Consider the following 22817-nt stretch of genomic DNA (forward strand, 5'->3'; position numbering starts at 1 on the left):
TGCAAACAGTAAGTATTATGACTTTGAATATTCTCTGGTTCACTTGAATTTTCTTCTTTGTGCACTAACCTGAAGTCTATATTGAATGAAGTGTCTGATCTATCTTGAGAATTCAGTTGTAAACTGACTTTCACCCCCCTAGTTGTCATTCAGAACACAGATCTATTAGTTTAAAAACGCAACAATCTTGACTTGTTAACATGGTTCTTGACTGAATGTCCCATTCCCAAGAACATGTGCAAGTTGTCCATTGTCTTCCGTATGAGGAAATCGCATCCTGTCTGCTTTGATAACACTTCAGAATGTAGTGTAATAAAATCCAAACCTTATTTTATTGCTAGACTGGTGTGAGACATACAGTGTGTATCAGGATGAGACATGTTTTCATAAACTGACTTGGGATTTATAATTCCTGATACTAATTGGGCTGGTCATGGGGATATATATGGACATGTATATTTATTTATTTTTTGCAATAGTTTGTGAACTATGTCTTTAATTATTGCACATATGTGCTGGAGACATTGAGAAAGATCAAAGAGGTAGGTTAGCAATTCAAACTAGCGTTTTAACCAGTAAAATGTCCAGATGGTTGCCAAGCAGCTGGGAATTAATCTTTTGCTGCATGATTAATCTCTACCTCAGTGTCTCATTTTTGTCTTTTTAAGTCGGATTTTTACACGTATAGATCCTGGTATTTATGGCAGAAAATGCATTGAGTACAAAAAGTAGGTACCATACACTGTCATTGCCACATGTTGCAATTGTGAAATAAAGGCAGAAGTGTGCTTTTAATGACTGCTTTAGGAGATGCTGAGGTGAGCACAAAATTCACTAGCTGGTGAAATATATAAACAAATATGAAATAACAGTGGGAAAATAAAGTTCTGTTGTTTGAGTGTATATAGAATGATTTATTTTGCCAGGCATAGCACTAAGGAGAATTAAATTATACGAACTTTTCAAGTAGTATCTACTACCTTCGTTATACTCAAATTTTTACTAACTCCCTTTAAAATTGGTATGATTTTGGCACATTCAGAAGGCTCAGCAGGGTTCAGTTTTCAGTGCTGTCAATTGAAGATAGTTTGTTACATTTCTGAGCTCTCTTTTATGTAATTGTATCTGATACTTTGTTACCATATATAAGCTTTGACAATTCCTAAACATAGTTTTAACTTTTTTTTAGTACTTACTGATGTCAGTCTCTATTACAAGTGGTAGACACATTTGTTATGTATGGAAGTGGGATGGTTACCACTCCAAATAGAGCTGTTAAATAATATGATGTGCTGTAGTACTAATACGTACACGATGTTTATTAGCTATATAAAAAATCCTTTAGAGTAAAAATACTAATTCAAGTTATAACAGTTGTTGGGATACAAGGCAGTATGCTTTTCTCCCCATTCCCACCACCCTCAACTTGGAAATCTATGAAAAACTATATTGTTCTCTTTTAAAAGAGATTAATGACATTTACATATAAATACCAACAATTATCCATTCAATTATTTTTCTGTATACATCAAATGTTCAGTGTCATTAAAAAAAAAAAAAAAAAAAACTCAGACATTTTTCTTGACAGGGTAAAGCTGGGCTGGTATGGTTTATTTTAGGACAAAGCCTTTCATTTTTAGTGGCCATAAAAATGGAACGTCATACTAATTTTTTTACATAGGTGAATATCTAGTTTCTCTTCAAACAGTACCCTGTAAAAATATTGTAAATGAAAGTAGTAGCTATCATGTTTTTAAAGAGTACAAATACAAAGAAGGTTAGATATGTGGAGGGAAGTATACATGTTTGTTAGGTCAAATAATGTATTCCATATCATAAACAGTCTCTTGTGGAAGGACCTCTGCATCTGGGCAGAATGCCATGTATTTAAAGGCTCTTTTTACATTCTAACTTCTGGCTTGCATGTTTCACTTGTCTGCTGCTTTTCTTTCAGTCTGTCTGGGTTATTGAGACTGTAAGCTCTTTGCAACAGAGACTTTCCAAGACACTTTTTTTTGTTAGGCATTATGTTGGATGGAAATATTGATGGTATTTAATGCAGATGTTTATTTATTTATTTATTTATTAAGGAGTGTTTGTTATTTAAGGGTGATTATGTATCTGCTGTTTTAAAATGAAGTTACACATTTATTTTTGGGGGGAAGTAGGGAGATATCTATATTACCCTGGGAAGATGAGCACAGCAACGTCAGGAAAAAAAGCCCAACCTTAATGTGAATCCCATCTGGAAAACCTGCTTTTATTGTGTGTAATGTTCTACTAGGAAAAATATTATTTATGACTTCCTTTAATTTATACATTAGTGCCCTGGAAATCAAGAAAAGACAGGCTGCAAAAGTATCCTGTCTAGCCCTCACAGGATCATTTTGGGAAATGTCTGCACCCGAAACTGTGAAAAACAATGGGCCTTGACACTTAAAAGCTCCATTGCAGATTATAAGAAAATGTATGTGTAAAAAGGACTCAAAATAGTCCTCTTTTATTGTGTAGAATCCCATTTATCAAGGGAACCAAAGTGAAGCTCAGGGAAATGGAGCAGTCACTGGTTTTGTACCTGGAGCACAGGAAGAGGGACTCAACGATGGCTAGGCTTCATCTTCCTGCTGCTCAAAGTCAGACTCCCTGAAATCTAAACCTGGGGAGAAATACAAACTTCTCACTGATGTATCATTTTTCTCAACAAAACATTCATCTTCATCCTTATACCTTGCTAATTTATTTGTAAAGGTGTTTACAGATGGCCCTGTCTATAGCCTTACATTGCCATAGCATAAACGTTCTCCTGGTTTTGGTCTTCCTGGGATTTTATGGTGAACAATTACCTACAATTTCATCCATGTCAGATCTGAGTTGTTTTTTTCTTGTAAGTCTGAGGCTTCTTGGCTTGTTATCCTTCCTCTAACTAGTTTAATTGAACAACACAGGCTTGAGAGACTTGATGCTTCCAAAAAATAGTTTTTCTGCTTTCGCATCTTTTAGACTTTGTGTAAAGTCATGGAACTTTCCTGTGCAATATGCTCCTAGAATACTATCAGCACTTACAAGGAAAACAAATCTTTTCTGATGTGCTTGGTATATACCTAAATATCATTTTTCATGTTTAACATGTGACAAGTGTGCTAGTTACAGACAGCTGGTTGCAACAAAAACAAGAGGCACAACTTTTACAATTATTTTGAATATGGAAGAGTAGTTCCAATATGAGAATATATATATGTGTGTGTATATATATATATTATGTGTGTGTGTGTGTGTATATATATATATATTTATACACACACACTGCAGAAATTTCTATTCAAAGTAATTGCTATAAATATAACATTAATTTCTTTCCTTTTTTTTCCTCTCCGGTAATTTTTTTTGACACTTTTCAGGTTGTTCTGCCCCTTGAATTGCTCTAAATGTTAACATTTTTAATTTAATTTTAATGTTTAATGTACCTCAAAGTTGATCTTCTCTTTTTTGAGAGTACAATACAAGACAGAAAAATAACACAATGAAAAAAACACCTTATTAATTATAATCTGGGATGCATTATTCCAAATTGCTTTTGTATGAAGTTCTGATTTTACGCATAATCTTGAGTGGTTTTTCAGGTGTGGTGTCTATTGCCATGGCCTGCCCATATAGATTAAAACACCATATGAATTATAGGTAATTGTATATTTTTTTTTAACCTTGGATGTTAAAATCAAGTAAACATGATTCAGTAGAAAGTTCTAGCTGTGTTCCCAGTTGTTTTTTTAAAGAAATCTTTCTCTTCCGTGAACATATCAAAGCTTTGCATTGTGAACTGCTTTCTTTAAGCAGCTGCATTACACCAAGACAAATAAGTTCTGTCGTACGCTGTAAGATATGCAAGTCATTGTTCTGCGCTGTTAGCTCTTACTTTGAAGTTCTCATTTATTGTTTACATCCTCCTCCCCCTTTCCTCTCCTCCTCCCTCTCCCATATATTCATAGACTTGGAAGAAATCTGGCAAGCAAACAAGTGCTGTTTTGTCAAATATCCAAAACCCCTCTCTGGTGGATGTTAGAGCTTCGCGATGCCCCTCTGGCCTAAGGGTGATCCCGATAATGAGACAAGTGAGCAGTGGTTCAAAGCTCTCTCCAAACTACAGCCTCAAATTAATATACTTAGTTTACTTAGCGATTGACTTTTAAATCAGATATTTCAATATTCCTACAAATTCTTGTAAATAGTGACCAGATGAATACTTGTCATCCGTCGTCAGGAAAAGCTGGGATATCACCTTTATTTTTCCAAAGATTTATGACTGTTGCAGGTTAGTTTCTATCAGTTTTAGTTGGACAGTTATTTAAATTTTCAAGGCAACTAACCTGCGTTATGAACAAGTAAGACAGTGATATGATGAAAATCCATTTTCAGGTAACTGTTTGCTAGATTTAGTGTTTTTTGTTGTTTTTTGTTAATTAGGAAGAAAGTGTGACTAGGCACATAAAAGCAGTTCTGTTGATACCACCCTCCATGGCTTTAAATAACAGGGACAGCACAGATGTTTGACATCAGTAATGTTTACATGGCCTTAGGGTTTAATTGCCTCATACTCTTTGTAAGGAGAGTAAACAATGACAGAAATCCAAAGGAATGATGTTCAGGCTGCAGCAATGGCTGCATTTCATACATAGTTGGAAACGTCTCTGATACAGCTAGCTATCTACACAATATCTACACTTTTTTTTTTTTTTTTTTGACTCTGGTAACATGTTGTAAACTTAATGTGTTCTGCTGCCTCTGAACTAGTAATAAAAGCTATTAAAACTGATGAGCATCAGAGCAATTAGTCGCTTCTACCAAAGTGAATGACAGATTTTCTAAGCTGTCTCTATCTGTTTTGTCTAACACTTGTGAAGGTGTTAGTTTGTTACTGCGGTCAGTCAGTTTGGTTCTCAATATATGTTTAATAAAGTAAAACACTGAAGTGCAAAGGGCAGTTTATAAAAGAGGAACACGTAAAAGTTATAAAGTGCTGTTCCACAGGAAATTGAGACCAACTTAGCAAATGAGGTTTGGCATTTGGGTAACTACAGATATGCAATTGATTCAATTAAGTATGCTTGTAATTTCAAAGATACTCCTTTATTTACATTAGTATTTAATCGAAGATTAAAACTTTGAAGTGGCAGGGGAGAAGTTTCACCCAATTGCGAAGTGAGCCCATTTGCTTCAAGCCCAGTCGTAATGAGATCCCTTTTTAAAATGTGTTTGCATCATGCGATTTGTTTTTTTAATTTACATATGTGGCGAATTTGTGGAAGGCCAACTTCCAAAGGGTTGGCCAAAAAGTTTGCTTTCTGGCTCTTCTGGAAATTTTCCATAGAAGAAATTACAGATGTAGGGTTTTAAAACCAATATATCTGTATCTTTACAGTAAATACTCACACTGACATTTCCAGAGATTACAATGAAAAATGCTGAAGGTGTGTGTCTTGGAAGTATTGCACTTGGAAGTGTTGTTCCTGGAGATTATTTTATTTTTATTTTATTTTATTTATCGGATACTCATTACAAATACAGGTTTCAACTTAAGCTGAAAGCTTGATGTGCACACAAGCCACTGATTTTTCAAAGACTTTTAAAATCAGTCTCCCTAATATTTATGTAATTTGGTCAATTCAGGACATACCATATAAGTTGTGGAAGACACAGGACTAAAAAATGTTTGGAGTACTGAAATTTCAGAATTTCATTGTAAGTTTATAAGAGTGCTTTTGAAGGTGTTTTTTTTTTGTTTTGTTTTGTTTTTTGAGCTCTGAACTGACGAGTTGCTGGTCTTTTGGATTTATTTATTTTTATTTTTATTTTTTTAATTAAAGAAGAACAAGTAGTTCATTTTGTTACTGCAGTGCTTGCCTTTGTTAAGAGTTGACTTCTGTATCTTGGACACGTTTTTCCAATTCATTTTGTTTGATTGCCAGTAGCTCTCCTGAGACAAAGCTGTCAATCCTTTTTTGGAAAGTAGTCCCAAAATCTGTGCGCTTTTAAGGGGGAGGTCCATCCTCCCGTAACTAGTGCAAGGACTAGAAAATGAAGTAAAATTGATAAGAACTAATTCAAGTGAAAGAAAGTTGTTAAGTGGAAGATTAATGACTAGAAACAGGAGCCAACTTCAAGTATTGCTGTTAACCTGTGGAAAGACAGCCAAATTGCTGAGAGCAGTCACCATCACTTTAAAATATATGTCCATATTTAATACAAGACGACTTTTAGTTTGTCTCATTTTTATGCTCCTTCAACATATAAAAGAATAAAGGCATGGGTCAGAGCTCAACTGATGCAAAATGCCGACGATTAATTTACGTCAGCAGAGATGTTTTCACTTCGTTAATGAGTTTTAAATGTAATGTGTGTGTGTACTTAATAGGTGTATGAGTGTGATAGCCATATGTCAGTAATTTGTAATCTTTTAATGTAATTCAACTAGATTGGAGGTTCTGTCATGTTTAGTTTCCAGTATTTGTGTTTTTACAAGTCCTTCGTATTTATTTATGGTATGTTCACAAACTGTCTGTCTGGAAGTGGATTGCTGTGCTCTTTTTTTTTTCTTTTTTTTTGAAATCAATGCTTGTTTATCACCTGGTAGTGAGATTTTCTTCTATATTGTCACTGTGTTGAAGGGATATATGCATATATTTTTCATATATACATATGCATATATTTTATGAATAGAACATGCATTTTTACTGATGCTTGTTTTTTGATGATGTCTGAAAGCTAAGCACGCTTTGCCTTTTCTTTGGATTAATTGTCAATCCAACTTTTATTTTTTGATAATTTGCATAAGACTGTGTGCCTCTTCAGTCTTGACAGATAAGAAGCCTCTTTACGTGGTGTAGTAAGCAGGCACATACTCTGGCTATCAGTGGGTGTGGAGTCTGGAAATGGACAGCATGTGCTGCTCTTCTGCGCTCAGCAGTTGAGGCCTGCAGTATTTATTGCACTGCATTTTGCATTTTTTAGTTGAATGATGATTTGAAGTTTTGTAGCTTGTTTTTTTTTTTTTTAAGGCATTTCTGCAAGTCAGAGTGAACAGATGCATACAACAAAGTAATCATATAATAGCTATTCATCATCTGTGGTGTATTTATTGCTTCTATATGTTAGATAAAGACTCTTGCTGGAAAGACTGCTTTGGGTAAGTCAAAGAAGTAAAAATAAGGGCAGAATGAATAATGCTTGTTGGTTCCTTCAGAGTTTGTCAGCTGGGAAGATTGGAAGTGAGGTTCTTAGCTGAGCTAACCAAAACTGAGCATGAGAGAGCTGCATGGTGACATGAGCCTTGTGCCCCGTAGCTGGCCAGGTGGGCCTCAGCATCATGGTCTCTTGGAACATCCTGAAGGCAATTTTTTTTTTTCTGTTGGCATTGTAATGGTTAAATAAAACTTTTGGTGAGATGTTGGTACTCATGCTCCAATGGTTGTGGTTTGTCCTCTGTAAAGTGAGGGAGGTTGCTTGGATCTGTTGTTCTGGGGAAGCTTTTCTGGCTGCTCTGCTGCCTGGATAGGAGAAACAATTAAAGGTAGAAGTAGAATAGCATGTAACTGAATAGAGGTGTTGCTTTTCTTTTTTTTTCTTTTTTTAAGAACTCTGAGAAGCACAAAACCTCTATCATATTTGCAGAGTCCTGAAGACAAGCTTTAAAGGCATAGTGCAAGTACGCATTTAAAAGTAAAAATTACTTTTAAAATGCAAACTGAGACTATAAGTAATAAATGGCAATATGCTGTTGTTGGGGGAGGTGTTAAGTACACTACAATGAACAAACAAGCGGAAGCAAGAAATGTATTTTAGCAATCAAATTCAGCAGTAATCTTAATCTCTTTATAAGAAACCTTTAAAAGGAAATGTGTTTATAATGTGAAATCTCTGAATAATAGAAAACAAAAATAAACATGCATCTGTGCTAAAGGACATTCTTTGTGTAAATGTAACACCTGCCTAAAGAATAAAAGCTTGCTTACTGTGCTTGCTATAGTAACACAAATATGAAAAGTTTAATTCTTAAGTGTTTATTTAAATAAAAGACGATAGCTCTTTTCTGGGCAGTAGCAGTTGTTTTTATTGTCAACTAAAACATCTTACAAATTTATTTTCTAAATAAATATTTTAGGTTGAAAACTTTTGTAGCAGCTTTATCAGATCAATATTCAGTTTCTTGGTCTTTTCATATTTATTTTTTTATTTTTTTTTTCATAGGTGTTATTTGTTAGTGACTTCCCATTGCCTTTTCAAAGACATACATGAGTAATATAAAGGTTATGCAAAGGACATCAGTGAAATTTATTCCTTAACTTAATTGTTTATTGGTTCTGTTTTGTTTTTAAAGCTGGATGTGAAAATGAAAATATTGGAAGGTAAATTTCATGAAGAAAAACTTAAATTACAGCAGAAGCATGATACTGATGTTCAAAAGGTAAGAACTATTTTTTTCCAGAGGCAATATATAGGACAAAATAATAGAGAATCTGACTATAATAAATTCTTCACAATTGTACTTATTCAGAATTGCAATTAATGTTCCTTTAAAGTAAGATTGTAGATAACAGATTGCATAAGCTGATAAGAATGCAGAATATTCTATGATAGCAGGAATTTAGGAAAAGAAAAATGCTTGCAGAAAGCAGATGAAAATACCAGGTGACTTTTGTGACTTCTGTTTGTTTGTTTTAACAAGACAACCCATTTTTAACTATTTTTACCAGTCTAGCAGTTTCTATCAATTTATATGCTGATGAAATCATAAACTTCTGATTTTTCTTTTAAAGAGAAGACACTTGGATTTTAGGAAATTAAACACAAAAATATTGAGAAGAATTATATTGTTATGGACAATGCAAAAAATAGCAGTAGGAACATATGATAAACATGCATATTGTCCTACTAATACAACAATAGTCTCTGGTTTGACACCATCTTAAAGCATAGGCTGGTTTATAAACAGTTTTTTTATGCTATTGCATTGTTAAAGCTGTGCGTTGCTTTTAACCCTTCACAGCAGTAAAATGACACCAGACACACTTCCTTTGGGATAAGTTGGGTTTGCCTTTATTGTATTGCATAACACCACTTTGGGGAAGATTACAAAAAGACTGTCAAAGACCTTTCTGTTACATTTAATGCCGTGTTTTGAATGTGTGGGGTCAAATCCTGTGAGGTACTAAGTACCTTCTGAAGCGCTGTGATTCCAGGAGTGTAATGGGAGCTCAGTGCTCAGGATCGGGATCGCAATGACTTATCCTACCGTATGCTTGGCATTACTGAGTATCTCAGTTTTGTTTCTTAAGACTGAGTCACAGACTTGAAGGAAGTCAGTTGACACAACGCTATGACACATCAAAGCCTCCTGAAAGGATGTTAATATTTGGTCAGGTGCATTTTTGGCTCATCTGTTCTCAAAGTCTGCAAGCATAACCAGTTAGCAAAGATGGGAGGCTAAAGGAAACAGCTTTGTGGAATAAGAAATAGTTTAAATGCTTTCTCATCCCTTGAGTTGTCATCCTTTTCTAACTGATCTTAGAATTCATGCTTCTGAAGTCGTTTAATAGTGTTGGATGTTTTAGAAAAGGCTAAATACCGTCATATCAATCTTTAAAGACAAAAAAAAAAACACATTTAATGCAAATGGAGTAATATTGTTTTAAGATAAAAGCATCTGTTTGATGAGAGATTTGGGGCACTGCTATAAGATCTGAGTTGATTGTTTATTTTAAACTTGAAATTTAAATTAATATACTATCTCAAAGTACGCGAATACTCAAGCCATTTTTTCCAAAATCAACGTGTACGGAAATGTAAATGTAGTTACACCTCAAGGACTGGGTCTATTACGAATAATAGTACCAGTGAAGTCAAAGAAAGTGTAATGAAGCTCACTAATGATTTAAATTCTCATCAGGTTTAAGAAATATTGAGGTGCTTTTAAGTATACCTAGGCAGTATAAATATGAAAAGGGAAATAAATCCTTTCTATTTGCAGTTGTAGAACTGTGAAACTTCCAGACTCTTCTAGGGCACTAGCTTAAATTTTCTGTCTTGTAAATGCAACATTGAATTTGCCCAAGCTTAAAAGAAAACAAAAAGATCCCCCCAAAAAACATGAAAAGCCTTTTTAATCTACCCTAGTGCCTGCTTTCATCTAAATCAATCCTTTGTTTATGACTTGGCAGTCTTAGCTATGAAAATTATTTATATTTCATTTCTTAGCCTGCAAGATCTAAGGATATCTTGAAGGCAGCTCCGTTGACAGTTATCAGTGTGCACTGGTTGTAGCTTTGTGTTTTTTGAAAGTTTGTTAAAGTATTGTGAATCTTTGCTACAGATTTTGGATAGAAAGAATGATGAAATAGAGGTATTGAAGTCCCTCTACAAAACCAAACAAAATGAAGCTGAGGAGACGATTAGGAAACTGGAGAAAAAAGGTGACTTTTATCTTCACAGTTGTTGGTTGTTGTGTTGGGTTTTTTGTTTGTTTTTTTCTACATGGTGATATCGTACTACAACCTTGTGGTCATGAGCCTGCGTGTTCCTTCTAGGTGCAAGCATACTTTTCCTCCTTGTTTGCAGTTCTTTCCTGTATTTTTCCTTTAGATTTTAGAGGCTTGCTTGGTTGTCTTTGCTGGTTGTATAGTTGCCAAAGCAAATTTTCCAAGAGGCAGTGTGTGCTTATGGTTAATGCCTACACGCTTCCATGAGCGTCACCAAAAATTTTTTTTTGATATTGAAATATTTTGGCCACTTATTCAAAACCTCTGGGATCTCTGGTTCAAGGTTCATTTATTTATACATTCAGTACATTTTAATCAAACCACAATGTATTATTTATTTAGTACTATTGTGGCAAGAGGTTTCAAACATGAGCAGTAGTCTTGAGTATGTCATACGTATAAAACTTGGCCCATTTGAGTGTGGCTTGTCAGCAGTTTTTGAGTATTAATTTCTTCTAGAATTCCTTGGAGTGTATTTATACTCTAGATGGAACCATGTAAAATAATGCAAAAACCTGGTGGCCTAGGTACAGAAAGAAAGTTCCATGTATATTGTTTCCTGCTCCTTGCTAAGTTAAAGTGTCCTGCAAGGAATCCAGTGCTTCTGTTGGGGGAGGTTTGGGGGAATTAACTTTTTTGTATATCTTTGTCATTCAACCTGCATGAAAATATTTTCTGGATGCATATGAAATCAGCTTAAAAATCCCAATTTTCTTGAGGTTTCAAGGAATTTTATTGATGTTTGTTTACCGCTAGGGTAAGGAAAACCTCAGTATGAAATATTTTCTAAATATAATAGAGAACACCTTGTACTATTTTAGTGACATAGAATTTAAGTGCTAAGTTGTAAAGCACATGCATTAAGTGTTTTTTTTAACAGCAGAAAAACATTAGAAAGCCAGGTCAATTGGAAAACTGTTCTAATCTGATTGCATCTGTTGCCAACAGTGAAAAGTCCCAAAGGTATCTCTTGAATGGTTGTTTATTTTCCCTTTTTTGACAGTTCAGACCCTTGTTCGTGAGTCACAAGTCATCAGAGAAGCAAAGGAAAAGCAGATTGTGGAGTTAAAGAAGATGTGTGAGCAAAGCGCTGATTCTTTGAACAATGAGTGGGAGAAAAGGGTAATGAATACAATGCTTTGTTTGAAAGACTCCTACAGTATATCTGGGATAATATTTTTGTTGTTTCAAAAACATAAATATAATAGAAAGGATGTTACCTGTAGGGAGATTTTCTTGTGTTGATTTTATTTGTATCTAGAGTAATCTTGCAAGGTTCTTGCTGACTCTATTGCACACCCATAGTCACTTGCCCACACCCAGCTGGTCACTGTAGAAGCTGTTCCTGGGCTTCATCTGGTCCTCCTGGCAAGTTGCTGGAGGTAATAGGGAAGTGTTTATTTCTGGTTGATCTGACGTGGAATTTTAATCTTGGTAAACCTCCTGCTACCTGCTGTCACGGTGATTCCTTTGAACTATTACTTTCTCTTTGGGTCATGAATTCTTCAAGGTATTTTTATTTATTGTTAGACTTCAGGCAGCAGCAAAGCATAGAGAAGCATGTTTACTGCAGAACAGCTTCACCTTTGCCCAAATTATTGTCAGTATTTGCCTTGCTTACCCCTCTCAGGAGAGGGAGGGTCACAAAAGGGGCAGAATGCTTTCCTTCATAGATGAAGTATGCTGCTTAGGTTTAATTTTCTTTCTTCCCAGCCCTGCATCTGGAAGTGATGTTGGTTTTAATTCTTCTCTTTTAAGAGAGAAATCATAAATCCTGTCCTTTGTGCTTAAGACCTAGAAGCTTGAGTGTTCAGCATTTTTTGTTTGTTTTAGAGAATGATTTTCGGCCTGAGATCACACTTTTTGGTAGTTACATAGCAAGTAATTGTGTTTATCATCTGTAATTGTCATCAACGATGATAGAATACAAACAAGAAGACAAAATGCTAATGTTAATTATAATCTAATGAAACTATAAAAGTTAAACTGGAGCAGCATTTATCTTGAAGAAGATGGTAGTGTGAAGTACAATGGTAATACAATAAGTTTAAAAAAAACAAAAACAAAACAACTGCTTTATAGAGTCACAGACTTTTTTAGTTAGACAATTATATGGTTGTGTTATAGACGATAGAGTTGTAACCTGCACTTGTCAGGTGTTCTGTTGGTATACTGTGATAATAGAATATATAAATGCTAGTTTTATGTGCCAGTTATTATTTGATAATATTTTTGTGGTGCAGCTTCACAATGCTGTAGCTGAAATGGAAAAGGAGAAATTTAATATGCAGAAGAAGCACACAGAAGATATGCAGGAACTACTTGAGGACACCAATGCTCGTCTTAGCAAAATGGAGGAAGATTACCTGGAGCAAATAAAGTCAACAGTAAGTTTTTTGTTAGTATGTGACAATAGGAAGTGTATCTTTTTAAGCAATTGAATTTTGTGTATCTGTGCAGAAGTGTACATAAATACTGTTGGGCCAAGAAATGCAATGATCTTGTCTTGGGAAAGGACAGTGTCTGGGCAGCTAGTTCAATGAAAGATTTTTGCCACTGAAATGAACATTGAAGTGCAGCCCTTCAACGAGTTTTACACAGATAAGTATTTGTATTGAAGGACTGCTTCTAGCATTTCTTGCTGTTTTTGAGTCAAATTAGAAAAATTTCCATCTTTGTAGATTTGTAAACTATATAAAAAAGATTTATGTAGCATCTACAGATGCATGCAATTTCTTACTTACAAATCTCCTCTTCAAATGACTATGTCCATGCTCAGCATGCTTCAGAGGCTCTTTTAGGCTAGCTTTAGCCTGTTTACATTGATTTAATAGTAATTAATGACTGGAGGGGCACTAGGTCTGTTTCTGATTGACATCTTCCAATTTAGCTGTATCCAAAAGGAATCCAGTTCTTTTGGTTTGAGACTTCTGCAGTGTGAACTAAAGCACTGTAGATAGCAAGTGCAGGAGTTTTACTTCCAAAGCTTGCTTTTGGTCTAGTGAGGAAGAACCTGGTGTTGATACGTGGATTTAGCTAAGGCCTCTGTCCCTGTACTTCATTTTCTGTTTCTTCTGGGCTTCATCTCACTGAAACAGGGTTGGTTGAAGCTCCTGTTTATTTTTGCAAAAGTGTAATTTTCTTTCAATTGGAAATTTGTAAGCTGTCTATAAAACTCTGAGAGCACTGTAATAGTCTAGAGATGCTATTTAATCATGTGCCTCAATCTTTTTGATCTTTGTTTAGCTTTAAAAAATACATTGTAATCATAATCGGTGTCATAGATAAATGTCTCTTGGTGGTGATGATAAGATAGGTGGGAAGATTTAATCATCAACCTCAACTTTATTTTCTAAGGAAGTGTAATCCTATACCAGACCTTTTAAGTGGGTCTTGTGCAGGCATACAAGGTTTGTAATTATGTAAATTATACAACAATTTGTAGTAAGGCATCATCAGCCTAAACCATATTGTTCAATTACTTTGTGAATACTTTTCTGCCCTCGTTCTTTTTCTTCTGACATGGAGCATAGATTTGAAATCTTTCCAAGGAATATCTATCTATTTTTGAAAGTGCAAATTTTGAATTCTATTTATCTCTCTGAGAACTTTTATAGTGTTTCTCTAACTTATGCTTACCTGAAGTCCTAGCATTACTTTTATTCCCAATTTTTGGCATGTGTTCAAGTGATGTTCTCGTATGCAAAAACTCACTTGTGACAACCATCAGTTTGACAAATAGAAACAAATTCTTCCCCAATTGCAGAATTATGCAGAAAAATCAAGTGAAGGTGTTTGTGTTGCAAAAAAGGAGAAAATCTGAGGAACTGAGTATGACAGATATGAAATAATTCAATATGTAAAGAGTGTAAAAAGCAAGAAATTAACAAGTATCCTTAAGAAAGCATCATTTTTTTTATCAGTATGATGTATGAAGAAAATTGAATGAGTGAAAAGACAATGTCAAATAAAGTTATTCCTTTATTAATGAATGTTGAAGTTAAAAATTAACATTCAGATCATGTCATAGGTAACAGTAAATACAAAGAAAAATGGACACAGTCTGTCAGCAAGATTGAATTTAAGAACCATCAAAACTAGACAGATCTTGTTGAGCAGCTTCTGATTTAATAATTAAACAAGGTTCAGTTCAAGGCAGGGCTTAAGATGAAAGACTAGACTGTCACTGGAAATTAGTTTTCTTTTTTTTCTTTCTCTTTCTTTCTTGGTTGTGTTGTGTTTTTTCTGTATTTCAGAGTTTTCTTGTTCAGAGTTTCACATTGTCAAGAATGCCATTGCTGTTAGCAAGTGAAATTGGCTGAACAATTTAATACTATAGAACTCATAAGCAGGATTTTGGGCATTGAACTATTCCTGAGGGGTGGGATCGCAGGGAGGAACCATGATATTTGGCAAAATGATACGTACGTGACTGTTTAGAAACAAAACAACAACAACAACAAAACATGCTATGCAGCTGACTTTGATGGAAAAATTTGCTGTGTTATGTTCATAAAATAGCTTAAGTGACTGGCCAAAGTTCAGGTAACCATTCCAACTGTATGAGGTTCTTGCTTTATGGGCTCATTTAAAATTATATGGCAGTTGGGGCATTCACTTGACAGGACAGATGTTTGAGGTTTTTCTTTTACTTGACAGACGGTGAGAATACTTTTCCACTTCCCTCATATTCAGACCTTTGTTAATATAAAAATAACAATGATATGTACATCCTGGAAGGACAGCTGTGTCTTATTTTTTGACTGTAACCTCCTGAGGAATACTTCAGTCATTTCCGTGCATATTAACATAAATTTAGGGAAGAGTGGGAAACAGTAGTCTCGTGCTACCTGCCTCTCCTATTTCTGCTCATTTTCAAGATTGTTTATATTAGGAATAAAATAGTTTTTTTGTTTTGTTTTGTTTTGTTTTGGGGGGGGAATATTTATAAGATATTGGAAGAAAATCACTGTAACTAAAAATATGATATGGAGAAGTGGATTAGGGAAATGTGTATCAGCAGAGCCTTGAGGAATGTGGTCTCAGTCCTGATATGTATTTGCTATATTCCTGCACATGCTTTCCTTTCCAGTGTGCCTCCCCTTTTCCAGTAATAAAATGGAGATGATGTACATACCTTATGAGATTGGTGATTTTTTTTTAGTTAATATTTGATAGTTGATTTGAAACACAACTAAACAGCATTTTCACTGTTAATGTAGCATTAGTATTATAATCATTCTCTTGTATTCTGTGTCCATACCATATATTGCTGTATCTTATGGTTTACATCCTTGGATGTGGTTTTCCCAAAGTGTACACTTAAAACAGTTGTTTAAAATCTATAATTTAACAACCTAACTGCATTGCTCTGCATTTTAGTTTAGAAATTTGATATGTTTACAGACAAAAATATGTACGATGATGGTAAAAGTACTTGATAGAATATTTTGGCATGAGAAACCTACAGATTTAACTGGATGCTGTGCAGCCTACTATGTTTCCTGGCAGACTTCTGTAGCTGCACCTCACTCTAACAATCAGTAAAATCTAATATATTTTTTTTTTATATACCTTACTGTCATGATTGACAGCTTTGCCATTGTAACTCTTGTGTTTCTGGACCACCAAAGAACCTTGCTGCTCTAGACTACTGGATAACAACAGGGGTATACACTAATTTATTGTGGTGTTTGTTAACAATGATTTATTTCTTTAGAACCAGACAGTCAAAAGTCTCGAGGCTCGTGTGCAGCAGTTGACTGTTGAGGCTGAAAATAGTAATTTGCAGCGTCAAAGATTATCTCAAGAAAAGACTGAAGCAGAACAACGTTACCAGGTGGTATGCTCTGAACTTCAGGAAGTGAAAGCAAGGTAATTAAATAGAGGTTACTGTTTTTAACATTGCTTTTGGAAATTCCATGTTCTTCAAACATTAATTGTTTTCACTCAAGAACTCAGTAAATGGTAATTTGCTTTAGAGAATTTTCATAAAAATGTATTAATTGATGCAAAACTCATTTTGGAACTGACTCAAATGACCATTATAAGTAAATTGTCTTTCCATTATTTATAAGTATTTAATTCTGTTACAACGAACATGTGATATGGTCAGATTTGTAAACTCTGTAAAATAGAAGGTGAGCAGGTAAAATGCCAAAATATGAAAGCAATTTCCATATTTTGTTTGCTTACTACTTACAGGCACAGCTCACTTCAGAAAGACAAGGACCGTATTGTACAGGAATATGAGGAGAACATTCAGCAACTACAAAGTAAATATGATGTTGATATAAATTTTATAAAACAGGAGCATGCTCTCTCAGCAGCTAAGGTATGCTTCCATCTATAACAGGAATTAAAATGTTTATTTTAGAAGTGGTCTCCTCAATATAAATATAATGCATATGAATAAATCCCAGAAAATGTTCAGTTGCATAAGTTATTCATGTGCATAAGTTTAAAAATAAAAATGCGAAAAAACTAACATAATTTTTCATTCCCAAATTTGACTGAAAAAAGTATCTAAAGCTAACTAGTAATTTTGATGGGTGGGTGTCTATGTGCATATACAGGTGGTACTTTTATAGGGGCTGATGTAAAGTATTTGGAGTTACAAACTCATTTTTTTCCTACGTTAATGATTTTCCAATTTTTAGTCACCTTTGAGAAGTGAATATAAAAAGGCAAAACGTGCATCTTATAGAGCTAATAACACAAAGATGCTTTCTGTTAAATCTTCACAGGCATCTGATATGATTGAAGAGTTGCAGCATGGTGTGTGTGTATTAAAACAACAGTTACAAGATTCAGAACATCAAAGACAGCAACAGCTGAGGGTGAGCCCTGAGCTTTTCACTCAGGAATGACCAGTTCTTTGTACTTCTCTCAGAGATCTGAAATTTTAGATAGCCATAGTAAAATACACTTAAATACATGAGGATGCATATTGTATATTATTCCTAGAAATATATAGGGTGTGTCACCTTATGCTTTAAGGTTGATTAAAAAGTAGTAGTAGACTGGATCATTTTATGGGTAAGAGCAGAATTTTTACAGGAACTTTTTGACTATTTGTCTTAATTCATATGTTTTAATGTGATTTAACACTATAAACCTGTATTAAAGAGAAACATCAAAATTACAAATACATTTTTCTAATCAGCATACGTTTTTAAGATTCAATTTTTTTTCTGCTTTTTAACAATTCAGTTCAATTTTCATTATCTCAGGATAATGAGTTCCACGTCTGTATAACATATCAAGCCTGTTCATGTTTTGGCATCTACTTTTCCTCTGATGTCTTTCATTTCAGAGTTGATGTAGTACAGAATAGCATTTTAATAACTCAGGAAAGCAAGTTGGTTTTTCTCTTCCGAAGCTCGAACCATGACTTTAGAGATGGTTTTGTGGGGTATTTTTTGCTGTTGGTTGGATTTTTTTTGTCAAAGATTTTTCTCTGAGTAAAACCTAAGAGTGTTGCTCACATCTTGGATTTATGAACAAGGAACAAAGTCCTGTAACTTTACATCTTTTTAGATGCCCTTTATAAGCTAATGAAGCACTAAATAAAGCGGTGTGTTTTCCATAATTGAAAATAACAGCTAAATGTCAATTTGAAAGTATTTAGTGATGATGTTATAAAGTACAAATATGGATGTGACTGATAATGACTGCTTTAAAATAAAAGATGTGATTTGTCTATTCAGAAATACCTCTTCATTTGCAGGATCAAGACTACAAACTTCAACAGGACAAACTTCACTTGGAGCGTGTATATGAAAAGCAGGTAATATTTTCAGGAAAATATACTGTCTTATGCACATTTTTAAGGCTGCTGTATGCAACAGGTAAAGGTTTAAACTCCAAAGTCATCCCCCAACATATTTTATTTTTTTTTTTGTAGAACAAGGACATGCAAAAAATGAAAACCCAGTCTGAAAAATAATCTTATCTCAAATGGGGGTAAAGGTGTAAAATATTTCACACAAGTACAGCACCAGTGTTTTGAATTGGGAATGCATTCTCTTTAACTCCCTCTGAGAGGAATTCACTCCAGCTAAGAGGGTGCAGTGCTTTCTGTGCTCTGTATTTCAGTGCACTGTATTTCTTTCATTATTTTGAGGCCGCCTTAGCTATTGTTTAAACGAAGAACTGGTAGTGACAGATTCTGGAGATGGGTTGCTTGTTTGTTGTTTCTCAGTGTGAGAAGCAGGAAGCCTTAACCAAAATTAGCAGGTGGCAGTTTCAAAACGAACTTTTTCAATCAATCGCTACAGAATTTGTGGAGGTCTTTTATATAGGGTACTGTGCAGTCCAAGCATTTCATGAGTTAGAAAAATAATTAGACAAATTGGAGGAAGATTTAAGTGCAGCCATTTAATTGCTGATATATCACCTCAAGTTATGCAGGCTGGGAGAGCATTACCAAAGTACTGCTGTATGCCTGTCCTATTTGTAAGGTCTTCTTTTGTTGGTATCTGATGCTAACTGCTGTTAGAGGAAAAAACAATGAACTAAGTTGAACTTTGCCTGACCTGTTGTCACTCTTCACATGTTCTTCTGTACTTTTTTCCCAACGTATCTTTATTCTGTATGGCTACGTGGTTTGAATGTGGCTTCTATATATTGTCAATATGCATTGTTTTTCCATGAGAAACTTAAATTAGAAAGTGTAGTTCTCAAAAACACTTCATCCTAAGCACTTTGCGAATGCTATCTACTCTTTCAGACTTTAAACATCGATACGTTTCAAGTTAAACTTCATTTTTAGTGACGTTATGTATTCAACTCATGCAGTGTTTAGTAAAAGAGTGTGTTAGACGACTGTTTACTGGAAAGGATGTGTTATTCAACCATCATTTCAAAATGTGGCAAATATGTAACATAAAATAATGAATTGTGATCATAGCAACCTGTCGCTTAGTAACAGCATTTGCTACATGAACTGTAGTGAGATTTTTGGTTTGAGTTAGTGCCTCCTGCTGACTTGAATTAAATTATTTTTTGTTCCAAGATATGTTTTGCTGTAATCCTAGCCTTCGTTTGTCTTTTTAGACCAAGTCATGGTTTTTATGAATGTTGGCCTCAAGAAAGGCCTAGGATTGAAATAATATTTCTGATCGAAATAGAAGTATTTTAGCATGATTTGGATAACTTCTGGCTACTGAAGTACAGTGGATGTTGGTTTATTGCAATAAATCACTTCCTTCCAGATCAGATCCATACAGATCAGATGTGTCTGATGATGTTCAAAGGTACCAACTCCAAATGCCCCTGAATGGCTCGCATCTGCACTGTTAAGCTTGGTGCAAGATAAAGTTAACATATATGTTCATGTTTCTTATAGTAGCCATTTGATAGTAGCAACACATCTAGTTGGAATCATTTTCTTACAGTGTTGACAGGTTGCAAACTTTAATTTCTCTGATATTTCAAGATGTCATTTCAAGTTCAGGTTAAAAATAGGTGTTGCCATTCTTGCAGAACTACATTATTTGATTTATATTATAGATAAGATAAAGCTTACTGTAGTTGGGATACTGTGCATCTGTAAACAAGAAAGACGCTCTTTTTAATAAATAATTTTATATCAGTTTGCATACTCAGAAATTCTGATGCAACAGTATGCTTTGGAAATTTAAAAAAAAAAATCAAGAAAGGATGAGGGGAAGAAATACACATGAACAGTCTGTTGATACAAATCCATAAAATTATATAGATTGGCCCATAAAATACTAAAACCAAGCTTGCCTTCAAGTAGGGGAATCATGAAGTCCATGATGCAATCTGTTCACTTAAGTACCTACACATTATCTAATAATCTTTATTGGTCTACAGTGGCTATTGCCTGCTAGGATATTTAAACATCAAACAAATAATAGGTAGTAACCCTAAATGTCACTGTTTGATTAAATGTGCTTATCTGCTGAATCAGGAACCAGTTAGGCTAAATGGTTTTACAAGCAAAGGAAACACCTGCTTTTTATAAATAATCCACTGCTTGTTTTGCAAACATTCAGCTCAGCATAAGAAGGGTGACAGATTATTACTGAGAACTATCCTTGAGCCAGCTGTTACATATATATATATAACTTTGTCAGGATTGGTAAAACATTCTTTACTCTCTGATGCACAGCCTGCCAATACCTAGGCTTTTTGAAACAGGCTAACACTTCAGGTTTCCACATAGTAAACACATACATAGAGCTGTTTACAGTAGCAAAATGAGATTTGCTTTTTCATCGGAGGTCTGAACCTTGTGCTCTATCTGGTTATAGTTTTTGTACAAACGTTCAGGATCACACAAAATAACTCTCATACCTCTCTGTTAATACTAGTCACTTTATGTAATTTTAGAAATATATTGACAGTTATCTACATGTATATCAGTACAAAAGAAATATGTAAAATAAAGTTTAAAATTTAAAATAACATTTTATCAGGCTTTGCTTTGCCTAAAATATTATATTTTTTCCTTCAAATGGTAGATTCATGGTATCCGGAATGATCTTGATAAAGAAAGGGGGGATGCTCAAAAAAAAATTCACAAGCTGCAAGAGACTTTGAAGTAAGTGAATATGGAATAATTGTTGAAACACTTGTAAATTTTTAGTCACATTTATTAGATAGACATAATAGGCAAAGAATCCAAACCAAAGATTGTTTTGGACTATTTTGGAAGGAATACATTTGAAAATGTGTTTATTGCATTAGGCTCTGATGTAGTGGTCTCTTTTGTTGTATTCTGTGCAATCTCCTGTTCAGTACTTAAGGCATGTATTTATGATTTAGGAGAAGCCACGAGAGAGGCAAGTCTGTTAAGAAAAACTTCAATATTGATTTTAATCTTGGAAATTATATTTGAACTTGGTTTAGTAAATGTAATTTATGGATATTTGAATCACAACTTTAATATGTTTTTTCTATTCTTTGATACCTCACATTTTGGTGTCAGTTGTTGTTTTACAAATGTAGCCAGGATTCAGAGAGATGGTCTACTGCAAACAGAAGACACTTTTCAGGACTGAACTTGTACTGAACAGCTTTTTTGCTGACCATTGTACATCACAGAACTAATCAGGATAGAAAAAGTTTGATATTTTCTGAGCAGAGGCGTGGTCTACATACAGCAGATGCACACATGACAAGATTCTCTTGTTATTCCTTGTTCTTCCTTTTTTGATTAAGTAAAATATTTCCATATGCTTATCCAGTTTGCATTAAAAGTTATGGAAATTATTTCTAAGAAAAACAGGTTATTCTGAGACAAAACAATTTGTGTGTGAAAACTACATAGTTAAATATTATATCTCTATGTAAGCTGATAGAGGCATTGTGAAGATACTTTTATTCAATACAGGTCACTGGGCTGCAGTTTGTTTTCCTTTATTTCTATAATCTCATAAGTACTTATCAACAAAGGCTATTTTAAGTCCCTACAGACATTAATAAAAACTTCAGCACTTAATTTTCAAATTCTTCACGCTATTTGTCTTTTTATAAGTTGAGAGATTTTATTGTTTATTAACTAAACATGTCTTTAATATTGAAACATCAGACTCATTGATAACGTAGTTGCATTAATTATCTTCCATGGCTTACAAATAACGTGTCATTTTGAAGTTAAGTATGTGTATGTTTAATACAATAAGTCTGAATTTTCAGGCCACTGGCTGCTCAAAACTTATTCCCTGTGTGGGTACTCCTGTTGCAGAGTAAACATGGTAGTGCTTCCCTTCAGGCAAGTTAAGTGGGTTAGTGGGTTGGAGATTCTGAACCTAATTTTTAGTTAACAGCACTGTGTTGAGAAGCTCTGTAGATACCTGAGGAGGTCGTAATGTATTTCAGATATTCCTTAACTGTAATTAGCTTAGGTTTAATGTTTGGGTTACAGTAAGGATGTGAAAGGCTGAAGTTTCAAGAACCCAGTTTTCTGGTGATATTTCAGGGCTCACCAAGTTCAGAGCATGTTGGCGGAGGCCAGTCCTAACCTTTTGCTTTTATTAATGAGTTCTTGGCCTGAACCTGAGGATGGGTCAGCCTTTGGGTAAGCATTTTAATTTTGGAGATAGTTTACTCTTCAGTAGTGAATCTGTATTACTGTCATCTTGGTTGTCTTCCAGAAGTGATTTAGGGTTAATTTTAAGGTTACTAATGGAATTAGTAATGCTATTAAGTAATTATATTTTTTTTTAATGGAATAGAAATTAAAATGAGCTTTGTTTTTGTCTGGATGGAGTCAGATGTTGGAAGAATCATCAGGGCTGATCTGGGCTCCTAGAGATT

General features: G+C 34.4%; 1 protein-coding gene across 2 annotated transcripts in view; it reads left to right on the plus strand.

Annotated features, from left to right (window-relative positions):
* The window catches only part of CEP112 (centrosomal protein 112), a 161707-nt gene that overhangs the window by 20944 nt on the left and 117946 nt on the right, over positions 1-22817 (plus strand). For both annotated transcript variants that reach the window (XM_084492549.1, XM_084492550.1), the window contains exons 9-17: positions 8372-8458; positions 10364-10463; positions 11533-11651; positions 12773-12916; positions 16249-16403; positions 16734-16863; positions 17276-17368; positions 18259-18318; positions 21020-21099. In XM_084492549.1, coding sequence (XP_084348675.1) covers positions 8372-8458; positions 10364-10463; positions 11533-11651; positions 12773-12916; positions 16249-16403; positions 16734-16863; positions 17276-17368; positions 18259-18318; positions 21020-21099 — 968 coding nt within the window. The remainder of the gene's footprint in view (positions 1-8371; positions 8459-10363; positions 10464-11532; positions 11652-12772; positions 12917-16248; positions 16404-16733; positions 16864-17275; positions 17369-18258; positions 18319-21019; positions 21100-22817) is intronic.

This window comes from Aythya ferina (genome assembly GCF_964211825.1).
Source record: "Aythya ferina genome assembly, chromosome: 18".
In the NCBI taxonomy this organism is placed as follows: Eukaryota; Metazoa; Chordata; class Aves; order Anseriformes; family Anatidae; genus Aythya; species Aythya ferina.